At 38.3% G+C, this 14,500-nt stretch overlaps 1 protein-coding gene across 1 annotated transcript; it reads right to left on the bottom strand.

Annotated features, from left to right (window-relative positions):
* Positions 1-732: 732 nt before the first annotated feature.
* LOC144639261 (DNA-directed RNA polymerases I, II, and III subunit RPABC1) lies at positions 733-12,524 on the bottom strand. The gene is made up of 9 exons (XM_078498560.1): positions 12,345-12,524; positions 11,959-12,047; positions 8,830-8,891; positions 7,666-7,723; positions 6,001-6,082; positions 4,990-5,070; positions 4,011-4,069; positions 2,492-2,570; positions 733-1,467 (listed from the first exon to the last, which is right to left on the bottom strand). The coding sequence occupies exons 1-9, from the start codon at positions 12,399-12,401 to the stop codon at positions 1,402-1,404; spliced, it is 633 nt and encodes a 210-aa protein (XP_078354686.1). The 5' UTR covers positions 12,402-12,524; the 3' UTR covers positions 733-1,401.
* Positions 12,525-14,500: the final 1,976 nt, after the last annotated feature.

Raw genomic sequence — 14,500 nt, 5'->3', positions numbered from 1 at the left:
GTAGCAAAGCATGACTTTTGAAATGCAAGAATTCTTCCAATATTTAGCCCTCCGGAAACCGTTTGAGCAAAAATAAAGTTAAAACAAGTCCAAGGCTTACTTTCGGTATTTTACAGCAGCTTGCAACGTTTGTCACGATGTCCTTGTATCCGAACCCGTTACGCTATACGTGGTTCGTCACACAACGCGTCCCCAACAGTGGTAAAGCGTTGTGTGGCAGAATAACGGTTGCAGATATGGTCACCCTAAGTGGTTACCAAGGAATTCTCGTTCATACAAGATCGCGGTTGCGCGGACAATCTTCAAAACCCTGGTGTCGAGTTTTGGAGTTCCCTCCGTAATGAAAAGGTAGAGAATTGCTTTGTAATCAAACTCTTATCAGCACCAACAGCACGGAAAGGGCGCGAAAACTTCAAGGAATATATAGAGCGCAAGCGACGGGAATTTGCCAAAGAAAATTAACCAATTCTGGATGTAAGTTAATGGAAACTAGTTTCGTCTGTCACTGAGTAGGGTTCTAAGTCAAAGAATCGCCAGCTATAAAGATTGTTCTGTTATCTGGGTAAAGAGCGCACAATTTAACTTCGCCCCAGGTAATTTGACCTTTCCTTCGTCTCTGGAATAAGCTGCCACATGCTGTGTTCAGGAAAAGAAAAGCTTTTTTGGGAGGGGGGAGGTGGACAAAATGTACTAATTCGTAGACCCTGAGACCGCAAGAAAAATTTATAAAGATTCCAGAAGTTATAAAAAATGTTTATTAAACAACAACTGAGTCCACCAGGAACCGAAAACACATTCTACTGTTTGCTTGAAACACAAAGTCATGTCGCTTTGTCTGAAGTGAAGGGTCACTCCCAATCACTTGCGCACGGCCTTGGCTTCATCTATCCTTCCAGCTCCACTTGCTTGAAAGCCATTCGACAAAAAGAGACCACAAACACTCCACAAGGGGAATTTTCAAACTCAGTTCCATTAAAAGCTCCATCAGTCCAGTTAAATGTATCTTCGTCCATTGTTACGAACAAAAGCCAAGATTCGTTGTTAGATTGCCCCTGAATAACACCACGAACAGCTGAACAAATGAGCAAAACGGGCATATTTTTCCGTAGAATTCCCGTGCCAAGAGTTGCTTGAACCCGCGAAATTTGACATTGTTGTTGCTATGTTACATGACGAATTCCGATGGCGACATGCTGACGTCACAACTTTCGAATTACTCATACTTATTTCTGATTGGGCGAGAATCGGAAACTTCTCGGGTACTCCGACGATTTGCCGAAAGCGACACGTGTTACTCCACGACACAAAAAACGATAAGAATAAATAAAATCCAATGGCCATACCAATCCTTTACTGATAAGAAGCTTATAAACTTGGTTGTCATTTTGTCGCTCTTTCCCTTTAAACTACGAGTCTGTAAGTGATGTATCGCCCGGCTGTCTCACTAGGACGAATGATCTTTACAACCTGTGGGGCAAAAATGTCCAGAAGTCAGCATTATTTATTTTTATGACATAAAACGCCCGGCTATTACAGTTGTTTTAAGCTTACTTTGGCCGCCCGCTTTGCGAAGTTCGTTGGGAAATTGGAAACTTTGTTCCGAACTTGCCAATTACGTTGTGAGTTAGCGAATCAAATTGCAAACTTCAATACAAAATTCCCAACTTTGGCCCAAATGAACTTCTCAAGTTTGCTATTTGAGGAGAAACAAGACATGTTGCTTGGAAGTCATGGCGATATCTTGGGAATTGTGTTTTGTAGTTTGCAATTTGATTCGCTTACTCGCAATGTAATTCGCAAATTAATAACAAAGTTTCCAATTTCCCAACAAACTTCGCAAAGCGGGCGGCCAAAGTAAACTGAAATCAACTGGAACTGTGTCACGGATTTTAGTCAAATTTACACAAGAAAATGGCCACCAAAATTAATGAAATATCAAAATAACCACTAAAAGCAGCTAGAGCAATTTTCACTTGAGTGTCGAAAGCTATTTGCGTTTACTTTTGTTTTGCATTACTACTCTCAGTGATTGGCTTAAAAATCTCGAGCCAATTTCTCAACCAATCAGAAGTTAAACCAAAACCAATTGTGACTTGCTCGCTCAAGTTTTCCCGCGCTTCGTGTAATTGCTTCGAGTTTTGATTGGACAATGAGTTGCGCTACGTCCTTTGTTATTGGCCATAGTAGTTACTTTGGTTTTGGTTTTACGACACTCAATCGAAAACTGCTCTATTTATGGGTTTTGAAAAGCTGTTAGGATGAACAGTTTTTACTAAACACTTGTTTCACCGAGCTGAAAACAAAATGAGAGACAATTTTGCCCTCCAGTTCTTCAGAATAGCTAATATTGCAGTTCTCATCGGTTTGACAAAGAAACATGGCTCATATTTTTTGCATTGCGCTGATTGATGTGTTGACCCTTTCACCTATTATATGCAATACCAGCATTTTCCACAGTCAAAATTGTCAATGTCTCTCGTCCCCAACTCACCTGCCCTCTTTTAAGTCCAAAATACCGCGCTACCGGATCGCCGGACTGGATACGAGGAAGTTGATGCTCCTTGAGTTTACTAAAAGTTCAGTTAAGGACTGCATGTACAAACAACAAGAGTCCAAAACACTTCCACTTGGAATTATAGAAGTTAACGAGCGCTTTCCATTTGCATGTAGAAACCGGTAAGAATTTTCTGGCAAATGGAACAGTACGATTTTTCAACACACACAAAGGCACGAAACGAGTGTGAACTATTAAAAAAATTTCCAGTGGAAAGGGCAGCTCCATTAATGTATCAGTCAATTCCAAAACCGCCCATGCTCCCCACCGGGCAAACCCCCGGGCATTTACTTTTTTGAAAATTTTTGGTCAAATTCCCCACTATGTTGACAGCTTACATGGTCAAATGCCCCATCGGTTAGTTCTTCAAAGAGGGTCAAATCTCCCCACACTTTCCAGATTTTAAAGAGGAAAGAAAGAAAACGCCGATGTTACTTTTGCTCCATCTAGCTTGAAAACGCTTTTTCTAGCTTAGCTATATTAAACAAACATTAGAATAAAATCTCTACTGACAATGAATCAACACAACAAAGGCAAAAAGCTATCAAAGCAAAACAGAGTTGAAATTGTGAATTGACAGGTGTTCTGTAAACATTCGTGTTGTAGTGATTGAATGGATTATGAAACCAGGACGAAACCCTTTAGCATGAGACGACTGACTAACGTTTTTCGATGGTCAAATACCCGACCCGGTGGGCGAAGTTTTGCGTCAAATGCTCCACTATACGGAGTTAACCTCAAGTCAAATGTCCGGGGTATGCTCGGGGGGATGGGCGGTCTTGGAATTGACTGATACATAAATATCCCACTGGAACAGCCGCATATTTTCACTGAAGAGTAAGGTAATAGTGTGAAAAAGCAAAAATGGTACAGTGATATTCCAAGCATTCCCTTAAAAACGAGAAAAGAGGAATACCTCTGAAGGTATGCCATTTTTTTTTCGAAAATCGTCCAGTGCGAAGGACCGTTCCATTTGATTTTTCACCAAAACAACTAACTTACTTTTCTCCGTACAAATGAAAAGCGTTTAACGTTTACATGCATATGTATGCCAGGCTTGTAATAAACAGTTATTAATTTAAATAAAAGGGCAGCTTCGAGCCAAAGTGGCGCATACTGCCGGAGCTTATCCCGGTTTCCTTAGCATTAAGCAGCTAGGAGTATTTCTACTCCCCCCCTGGATGGGATGCTAGTCCACCGCAGGGTACCCCCCAGCATTATTTTGCCGGTACCCATTTATACACCTGGGTGAAGAGAGGCACTATGAGAGTAAAGTGTCTTGCCCAAGAACACAACACAGTGACCCGGCCAGAACATGAACCCCAAACATTCGCTCCAGAGTCTGGCGTGCTAACCATTAGGCCACTGCGCCTCCCAGTTATTAATTTACTGTACATCAAGTTCCTCCAGAGAAAAGTCTAGTATTTATGTTGTATCACTGTAGTAATAAGGATACTATCTCTGAAGAAGCTCTGCCTTTTCATCTGGTGTCATGAGGACGTGTTCTGGAATGAGCTAAAACAAAGGGAATAAAAGAAAATATGCAGGTAAATATGCAGTTAATAGCTGAAAAAAAAATTCTCTGTATGCCCCTCGGTGCAACAAAGGTTTTTATCCAATGCTCACGGTTTGGTTCTTTCTAAATTTGTACAAAAAAAAAAGTTTAATTAAACTGTTTTTCTTAATCTATTTTAGAATCTCGAAACTACCGGTGTTAAGTGAAATCCAGGTTTCTCTAACCCATGATTTCTCGAAACCTCCCGATAACTCGGAGTAAGTCGAACAGTGCAATTTTACCCTCATGTCTCAAACTCCCAGTTTCTCAAGCCAATTTTGTTTCCATTGCAAGTTTGAAAAAAGCAGAATTCCACTGTATGTATAGAGGGTCCTGAAGGGGTAAAATGGAAACTGGGATTTGCCAGGAAATCCACACAAGGCACCATTCGTTCTCCGGACTCACGAACAAATGGAAATGTTCAAAGGAAGTGATAGTAAGTCGTTGTCAGTCAGGGTAATCGAACGAGTAGTTGTATTTTGAGAAAGGCTCAGTAAATCAGTAAATATCGATTTATTTCTAATTCCCTTTAAGGCAAACAAACAAATGAATAAATGAAAAGTAATGTACTCAACAGCATTGTTAACTAACAGAAACAAAAATGTGATTTAGGACAATTAAAACAACACAATTACTGCACATATAGTGCGTTCAAGCCCAGATTTTTCATTCACTCAATTCACTGGGATTTACCAAAAATGTCATAGCTGGGACTGGGATTTGAGCCAAAAATAGCCTGGGAAATGGGATTTAGGACCCCCCCCCTTGAGGACCCACCATGTACAATTTACTTTTGGAGTAAACTTCACTGGGAGGTTTTCAAGAAAGGGGTTTGCACACAGTGGGAAGGGAAACATGTACATCTGAAAGGCTCACTCACCTCATGTTCTGTGATGTTTACCATGAGTTCTGCCTCCATAAATTGTTCCAAGATGTATTTTGGCGCTAAGTCAACTAATGCCTGAGAAAACAAAGAGATATAAGAATTATTGTTGTACTGTATGTTCATGTAATTTTAAATTGTACAATAGACCTTATAAAATTATGCAAAATGGCTGCCTATGTTTTCTCTTGTCTGGTCAAGTTTCTTGAAATGCTGGTAACACTTTAAAAATAGTGGTGGCCATGGATACATGCATTGGGTCTACATGAAAATGCACAATAAATTGTTACGAATTTTGAGATCCCAGCGTCATTGTGTTGTATCCTAAATATTATCACAGTGCCTCTACCAACCCAGTAGCTTTATTAAATGGATTATCATATTAAATTTTTTGAGATTCAGCTAAGCTTACGTTGAACTAAGAATTTATTAGCCGTATTTAGTAGTAGAATTTATTGTTTTTCATTCATTTCTTACCTTTTAATTATGCACATTCACGTTTTAACAAGCTTTGTACTCATCCGTGAAATGTGGGTAAATTAAGTATCTTATCTTATCTTACCGGTAACCCTAGGGCTTCCACCAAAACCCAAAAAAATCCCCTAACCAAAAAATTAACCCCCAAAAAACAGTTAACAGCTAAACACATTTGTTTGTACTTTATTTGCAGAACCACAAATCTTAAGTTCATTTTAAATAACCAAAAAATCCCTACTTTAAAAAAAAATACTTATCAAATTTTCCTACTCAAAAAAATCCTGGAATCAAACCTTTCAAACCCAAAAAAATCCTTCTACCATCCCTGTCATTTAAAATCCTGAGTACCCCCCTAGGCCGGTAACACTTATCAATGGAACACTGCATCTCCCACGAATTTTAAGCAGCTATAAAATTTTCAAACTGTGGTCTCAGATTCTAGCAATGCTCATTAATCTGAGCTTTCATGTAATGTACATTTTGAAGCAATTTTTAGCATTTTGAAGACTCAACCTTTAATTTTTTTCTCACCTGTTTTGCCGATGGCGTCATACCCATTTGCACAACTATTATTGCTCTGTTGATATTTTCCTCCTGCATTCTGTTACAATACCTGCCATGAGATTATTATTTTTTTATTATATAAACTGCAGTGGTATAGCGAGTGGTAGATAAAAATGGTATCCACTGACCACACATGTGTGATATCATTTTTGACCAATCAACTCGCAGAGTTTCAGCGGCCATGTTTCAATGCTCAATGAGCCAAAGTTTATCGATATGAAGTTGAATCATCTTTGGATCTTCCTTCGGTAATCTTCAGAAATCTTCGGAAATTTTCGGAAAATGTTCGGAATCATTTGTATGACCTTCGGACAACATTTTGAAAATCTTCGAAAATCTTCAGAAAATTGTCAAAAACATCGTAATTAGTAGGTTTATATAATTAACAGAATAATACATGATTGCTTGGAGATATGAAATTTATCTTCTCGTGTTCAAAACTGATATCTCGATATCTCACTCCTTCGCTGCACTCGTTTGTGAGCTATCAATTTGAACACTCGAAGATAAATTTCATATCTATGTGCAACAATGTATTATCCTCTATGTAAACCGCAGGACTCAGAAAAAGAAACTAAATGGCCTGCACAAGTACCATTTGCTTGAAATACATGCTACCCTAAAAGCTTGCAAGACTTTTTGTCATGAATAATTTAAGATAAAATTTGCAAAAAAAATCCCTCACAAGGATTATCCTCACTAAGTATACTATTAATAACACAAGTTCTAGAGTCAGTAATTGTGAATTTGTTTTTTCCTGTAAAACTTTTTTTAAAAAAAAATCTTAACCTACAATGGAAGTAAAAATACTTGAGACACTTATGAAGGCATTCTCTTAATCATACCAAATAACCTTACTGTTTTTCTTCTTACACTGTTCTTGTTCATTTCTTAACCCCCCTCCGTCCAAGCAACGTTGACAAACATATATGCCCTGATCTTGGTGTGTGGGATGGTCAATTCCCAACATTGTTTGGGGGTAAGGGGGGCTAGCAGTCATTTGGCCCAGAATTGTGCTAAATGTCCTAACATTAATGTCCCACATAACTAGGGTGCATTTTCATGTAATAATAAAATATGCATGCACAGGGGGGTACTCGGAATTTCAAATGACGGGGATGATTGAAGGATTTTTTTTGGGCCTGAAATTTTCAATTCAGGGAATTTTTTGGGTGGGAAAATTTGGCAAAATTTTTTTTGGGTGGCTTGATTTAAGTAGGGATTTTTTGGGTATTAAAAACAATCTAAATATTCGTGGTAGTGCCTTGGCTGCATAGTTCTGTAAATAAAGTACAAACTCTGAAAGTGTTTCAATCTAATGTTCTTCTTTGTGTTATATCTTCAGATGATTCCCCCTTTCTGAAAAATTTAATGGGTCAGAAATTTGGCATGGAATTTTTTGGGGGGTTGTTTTTTTGGTCCAGGGATTTTTTGGGGTTTTGTTGGAAGCCCTAGGGATTTTTTTGGGTCTTGATTTTTGCCCCCATTCGATCATCCCCGTCACATGAAATTCAGAGTACCCTCCCCCCTCCTCCTGGGTATGCATGTAACACATCAACGAATCATTCTTTGAAAATGTTAGCTTCCAGGAGGAAGAGTAATATTACAGTTATTGTAAACTGTTTTACTCACTGTTTAATTGTTTTTATTCCAACTTTAGGTTCGTCAGGGAAAAATACAAACATCTGATCTGCAACACACAAAAGTAATAATCGACAAGGTTTTATTTAAAGGGACCCGACTATGTCATGGATTTTACCAGATTTTTGAACTGCATAAAATCTGTGTCGCATAAAATCTGAAAATAATAGTCCATTTTTATTAAAAATTGCTATATTAGAACACTGAAACTGTTAACTAGCATTATATTATTGGCTGCGAATGGCGCGGATGGAAACAGATTGCAATTTCAGGGTTCAAAATAAAATTTCGTTTTTAGCCTGAATTTGTCGGCTTTTTTTGTCAAGGCTCATTTTTTCCCGGCTGTTAAAAGAGCCATGCATTTTCAAGGGACACAATCCATTTGCATACATGACGTACCCATAGGACGTACCATAGGTTTGCAATGTATTCTGGGGCGATTTCAAACACAGTCAGCCCTCTGCAAGCTTTCCGAAGTGATGGAATGTTTTACGGCATTTCAAAAGAATGGATTGGAGAAATGTGACTTCTTTTCTTATTTTGAGTGTTTGAGAAGTAAATAAGATCTTCCAATATACTTTTCTGGAGGGACACAATACCTGAGAAGGTGGGGCAGCCCGTTATTCACCTTAACACAGAAATGAAGTCGTACATGTAAAACCGTAAAACCAAACGTTTTAGTCGCCAAAGATGAAATTTTGGTCGCATTAATGCAGTAAGTCGCACTCTCTAGCCCTGTAGCTGCTTTATTGTCTGATATGAAATGTTTACTTCAACATTCCAGCAACTTTGATTTCAGTCGGCCGATCAAGGCATGATATTCTATTTCTTCGGTAGTAGCCGGCAAGTGTCGTCAAAGTGCCGGCTACCGCCGACAGCCGGCTGCTATTTTGAACCCTGAATTTGAAGACGTTAGGCAAACGTTTTCAAAATTGTTTCCGTACGTCTTCAAAAAATCAATATTTTTAGCCATAGCATGATTTCTGTCCACAAAATATGGTTACATCTTCCTCTATATGTTCACAGATACTGCCTTCCACTAAATTCGGAAAGTTTTGACCATAACATGACATAATCCCTTTAATTGTTGGGATCTTTCTAAATTGAACAAAGTTTGACTGATTGATTGATTGATTGACTGACTGATGCATGTACCTGTTGGATCATCATTGTGAGCCACCAAAATTGATAAATCACTTCTTGCTGGTCTTCCTTCACTGAAATGCAAAATGGAGAACACAAGACTGGTAAGGGCACAAATCACAAAAGCGTGAACACTTAAATTTTTTGTGGAGTGTTATTGCGTTGCAATGGAAACCAATGAATGATATACAAACCTAACTCGAAATATAAATTATTATCCCTTTGGTTTGACGTACATTTTGTACCATCTGATTGGTTACTGACAGCACATTCTACATGTCTATTGCAGTTCAATACAGGGTTCCCCCCTCCCCCCAGCATAAAATTGGCCAGGACCCATTAACACACCTGGGTGAAGAGAGGCACTGCGAGAGTAGTGTAAAAAAAAGGTAAAGGTAAAGCAACTTTATTTATACACAGGGCTGGAAATAACGGCCACATGATCACCGGTCAAGATGTCCGGCCAAATAAATTTTAGCTCGGTCATACCTCGTTTCTGGCCGGTCAAACACAACATGACGTTGTATCTAATTAAATACACAATATTAACCCCCACACCTAAAGTATTAAAAAGCCAACCTTTTTTTTGAACCTGTTGAAAATGTTCTTATTCTTGCTGGTTGTTTATTTTAATAGATGCAAAACGCAACGTGAAATCTACATCTTTTCATGAAAAAAATCCGGAGGCGACACCTGTGTCTAAAATAAGATTTTGCAAAAGTTCCAAAAAGGAGACCACAGATTTTGTTATTGTACAAATCATTGTTAATCTAAAAAGGGCTTATAACCCATGGCCCCAAGCATTGAAAAGTAATGTCCCATTTGTTAAGTTTAGCGATTCAGACAAATACAAATTATGAGCCAGACGTGAGACACTTGCAAAATCACATCATTCGTTTCATGTTACAAAAAAACTTTGAAAAATAGAAATTAAATTACATTGTAGTCAGCAATTGACTTTTAAATTCAAGTGAAACAGTGTTTCATTCATGAAAATACAACTTTCTTTAAAAAAAGTTTTGTTTTCACCATTCGACATGAACATGAAAAGCAAGACAGTGTAAATCAAATTACATTTCACACGAAATTTGCATAAAATTTTTCATTCATGAAAATACAACTTTCTTTAAAAAAAGTTTTGTTTTCACCATTCATGAACATGAAAAACAAGACAGTGTAAATCAAATTACATTTCACACGAAATTTGCATAAATTTGAACATGCAAATAAAAATAGTTGAGACATTAGAATAAAAACTCGCTCTTATAATTTTTGAGTTCTGATCTGATTGTTATTTTCTGTGTATTTACTATTTGAGAGTTGTTCTCATTCACGAAAACAAGAGGCTTTTTCATTTTTTCATCCAACTGCTTGTAGTATTTATAGACATGAAATTATTCAATGTAAACAATTGGGTTCTTACTGCTACGTTCGCCTCACGTAACACTGCGGAAATGTTACAGCAAATAACACACTATAAAACGTGCAAAGATGTGAAATATTGTTTTAATTGTATCTTCTTTAAATTACACTTTTTATTTCTGAGATTTAGAGCTATTTTAAATGCAAGAGGAAATGGAGAACTTGAAAATTACGGAATAAAGAATATGAGACCGTCTAGACCGGTTGTGTGAGAACGCCGATGTCTTTTTCAATGCAACAGTTACAGATCATTTCAGGTCAAAGTTCCACAATTAAGCGATGTGCCTACTTATAGAAAACAACTGAACAGCATGAAAACTTTAGTTTACTTCAATATAATTGAATGTGACCGGTCAACATGACCGGCAAGTGGAAAGTTTGACCGGTCAAATCCCTAATCAGACCGGACATTGTCCGTTGACCAGCCGTTATTTCCAGCCCTGATACATGGTTTGTGTTTAAAGCTAGAAGCTTGTGGGGCCGTGTATATGAAACAAATATAATATATTAAATAAACAAACATGGTTAAAAATCCCAACTGGCAGGAGGCAGACCAGTTGGCTATTTACAAGCATGACCGAGGATTTGAGCTCGGGGGCAACCGAGAACAAATCCAGATAGTGGTCAGAAACGGGACTTGAACCCGGGACCTCCAGATTTCAAGTCCGGCGCTCTAACCACTCGGCCAGGCTGCCTCCTGCTGTAGTGTCATGCCAAATTTATAAGAACACAACACAGTGACCCCAGACATGGATCGAACCTGGACTGCTAGATCTGAAGTCCAGTCCATTAGGCCACAATGCCTTTTTTTCATCAAAATCATAATTGCACCAAATTTAAAAAAAATTCAAGTGTTCTCATTCCTTATGTTCCTTATGGCCACCTTCACAACGGTCAAACGCAAAAGTTGACATCACATCCGGTCTTCGCCGCCTCGAACTTTCGACTTGAAAGTGGGCAAACTTTTGTAAGAAATTGTTAAAGTAATAGTACGGTGAAAGAACAGTTCAAGCTGGGACACTCAGTGAAGATGAATTATCAAATTTCCAATCCATAAGCGGCGTATAAACCTTAACTTTCCAGGGACGGCGTTAACTTTTGGCTTTAAAGCGAAAGTTTTCGAAAGAAGACTTCGAAGACTTTGTATGGAAAATTTTGGCGGGAACTACACAGGAACTGCACACGCGCGCTGCGTTTGACCGCTGTGTGATGGCCACCTTTACTGCACATGCTCACAAATCAGGACCAGCCAGAGGCCTCAATCTCTGGTGCAGACCAGAGGGATTGCGGACTTTTGAGACAAGATTGATCGCAAGTAAAAATAAATTTCATCGTGGTCATGCTTGTGCTTATGCTTGTGGTAATCTCACAGGTGTGACGCGATATAATCACCTCGCCACCAGGGAATCTCGCTACCAACGAACTCGCCACCAAAGCTGGTGTATTCCTCGTTCGTTAATCCATGAGCTGAGGTGACTTTGCTTGGTGGCGAGTTGGTTGGTGGCGAGGTGAACGGCATTCGTCTGAACCAGGCTATTGTGACAAGAGTTAATGAAAGTCAATAAGAGCGCATGAGAGATGGCAGTCAAACAAAGGCAAGAACTTTGACCCGGCGACTCTCAATGCCTCACATCAGCTGTTGTGTAAGTTTAAGCCCAGCTTATACAAAGTGGTTGAATGCAAAACACTAGAATTAAGTTAAGTTATAATAATTATAACCTTGGTCTGTCACCAAACTGATCCTTGAATTGATCCAGAGTTTGATCCAATTCATCTTGTGTGACAAGATAACCTCTGTCATGACACATCTAAAACACAAATTACATAAATTTTAAGCTTAAAATTCCCTTGCAAACAAGTTCAGTTGCATTTCGACAAGAGTTCGCAGCACTCCCGTTGATTGCAACAACAGGCGATCTTTTAATAAAGATTTACAGTGCAAACCCTTCTTGTTAAAAAAAAAAACAAATCACTCACTTGCTGAATTAAAAACAGACTATCATTTGAAAACTTCCCATGCAATAAGCCTTAAATTTGACGTCTTCCAATTCCATCGCACGTGGAAACATATCAGACGCTTATTGTAAAAATATTTTCAATCATACCTGCATAACAGTTTTACGGATTCTCCAGAACTTGTAAGTTAACTCTGTATCATCCATTTTCAAGGAAAAGGTCTCTTAGGATTTTCAGATCGAACAATTTGATTCACAAAATCGCGAAAATCTCTCCAAAATCGATGTGATGTTCCTTTCGTCCGCTTGGCTTCGTTCAGTTTGTGAATGAGCCCGCGATCAACAGCTGCATAATGTTACTTCATATAGCATGAAGCGAAAAGTCCTGGCGTCAACAAAAGGACTTCAAAGGGACAAAATAATTTCACAAATGCCATGGCTCTGATGTCTTCGTTGAGCATCTTCTCAGCATCGAGAAGAACCTACCAGGCTTTCCTGTCGCAGAGCATTTTAAAACAATTTGCCACACTTATGACTTTCAAGATGCATAAGTCCGTGGCATCATGATTTGCGATGAGAACAAAACAACGAAAACGTCAGGAAATGGGACTCATCTTCAAACTGGGAACCAGACAACCGCGCGGACTGAATGTAGATTTCAAATATCTTTCAAGGAAGTGGCAAACAAGGATACAATAGTAAATAATAAAGATGGTAAATTTCAAGCTCGGTGATAAATAATAAAGATGAGATGTTTAACATGACACGAGCATGGGACAAAGAAAAAATCTGAGTCCCCGACGGGAATCGAACCATGGCCTCCCAGATACCGGTTGGGCGCTACATACATACATACATACATACATACATACATACATACATACTTTATTTGAAATAGGTTAAAAAACTACAGGCAGCCAGAGCCTGATGTGGACCTACATTAATCTAATTAAAATAGTTATTATAAAAATTAAAAAAAGTATAAAGTTAGAAACGGTCTAATTAAAATTGTAAGGGGTATAAATATAAATATAATAAATATAATTAACAGATATAATTGACGGATATAATTAAAACTACTTTATTAAAAATATGCTACTTTATTAAATATATATGTATTCTTGATTTTTATTTGCGATCATGCAAGCTTCCTTCAGAAAGCTTATGTTCTTGATAGTGTGCTTGTGGCGGAGCTGTTTTAAGAGCTTCTTAAAGTTGTTTAGGGACGGGGACTCTTTGAGTGAGGTTGATGTGAGGTCCCACGCTAGAGGACCTCTATATCGTAGAGAGTTTCTGCCAGTGTCCATGTTGAATCTCGGTAGTACAAAGTGATTACTATTTCTAAGATTATAGTGTGGATTAGCTATACTAAAGAGGTTTGAAATTTTATCTGGGGTAATGTTACTATTTACTTTGTACATAAGGATAAGTAATTTCTTTTTATATTGAAATGATAGTGGCTCCCATCCAGTTGCTTCTAGGGCATCTTGATCTGATATGTCCCATGGTAGCCTATGGATGATTTTAGCTGCCCTTACGCTCTAACCAACTGAGCTACGAGAGACTCGCTGCGAGCTGGGCCATTTACTAGGTTGATATGTGACACGCGTCCTGTATACTGTACTGCTAGGATCAGCAATGTCGAAATCATCAAGTTTGTAGTAAATAAACGCCCAACCTCAGAATTTTTCTTTTCTTTGTCCCATGCTCGTGTCATGTTGAACATCTCATCTTTAACGGGATACAATGTTGTGGACACATTGTTGTAGACATGTGCCGTTGAAGAAAATTGCTTTTAGCAGCGAGTGAAAATTGCCGGCCAAATTTTTAATATAGTTATAATAATATAGTTATAATAAATTTTAATAGTTGTATTTTTAATATAGTTATAATAGATTTTAATAGTTGTATTTTTAATAATTTATCTCTGTAAATTTTTACGCAATTCAGTTTTTAGACTGTCATGTAAGAATATCAATAAAATATCTATCTATCTATCTATCCAATTCTCGGTGATGAAAGGCCAATATTTCGGGGCTGCCGAATTGCACTTTTGAGAGGCCTGAGAGCCTTTATCGAGAACATAACCCCGAACCCTCCCTAGCTCTAGAAGCACCCAGGCCTACAACTCTTCAGAAAGCCGGCTACGCCTCTGAACGGCATGGGACATAGGGGCTGGAAATAATCGTTAGAGAATCATTGGAAATAACAAGCCCCCACGGATCAAATTCAATCTCCAACAATCTTCAGGTCTGGTAATCTTTGGCCGGGAATCATCGGTAATCTTTGTAAACTTTCGGGCAAAT

Source organism: Oculina patagonica, chromosome 14 (assembly GCF_052425735.1).
Source record: "Oculina patagonica isolate OP01 chromosome 14, crgOcupat, whole genome shotgun sequence".
Classification (NCBI taxonomy): domain Eukaryota; kingdom Metazoa; phylum Cnidaria; class Anthozoa; order Scleractinia; family Oculinidae; genus Oculina; species Oculina patagonica.
The sequence above is the reverse complement of the archived record's forward strand: the minus strand, read 5'-3'. Positions and strand labels throughout refer to the sequence as shown.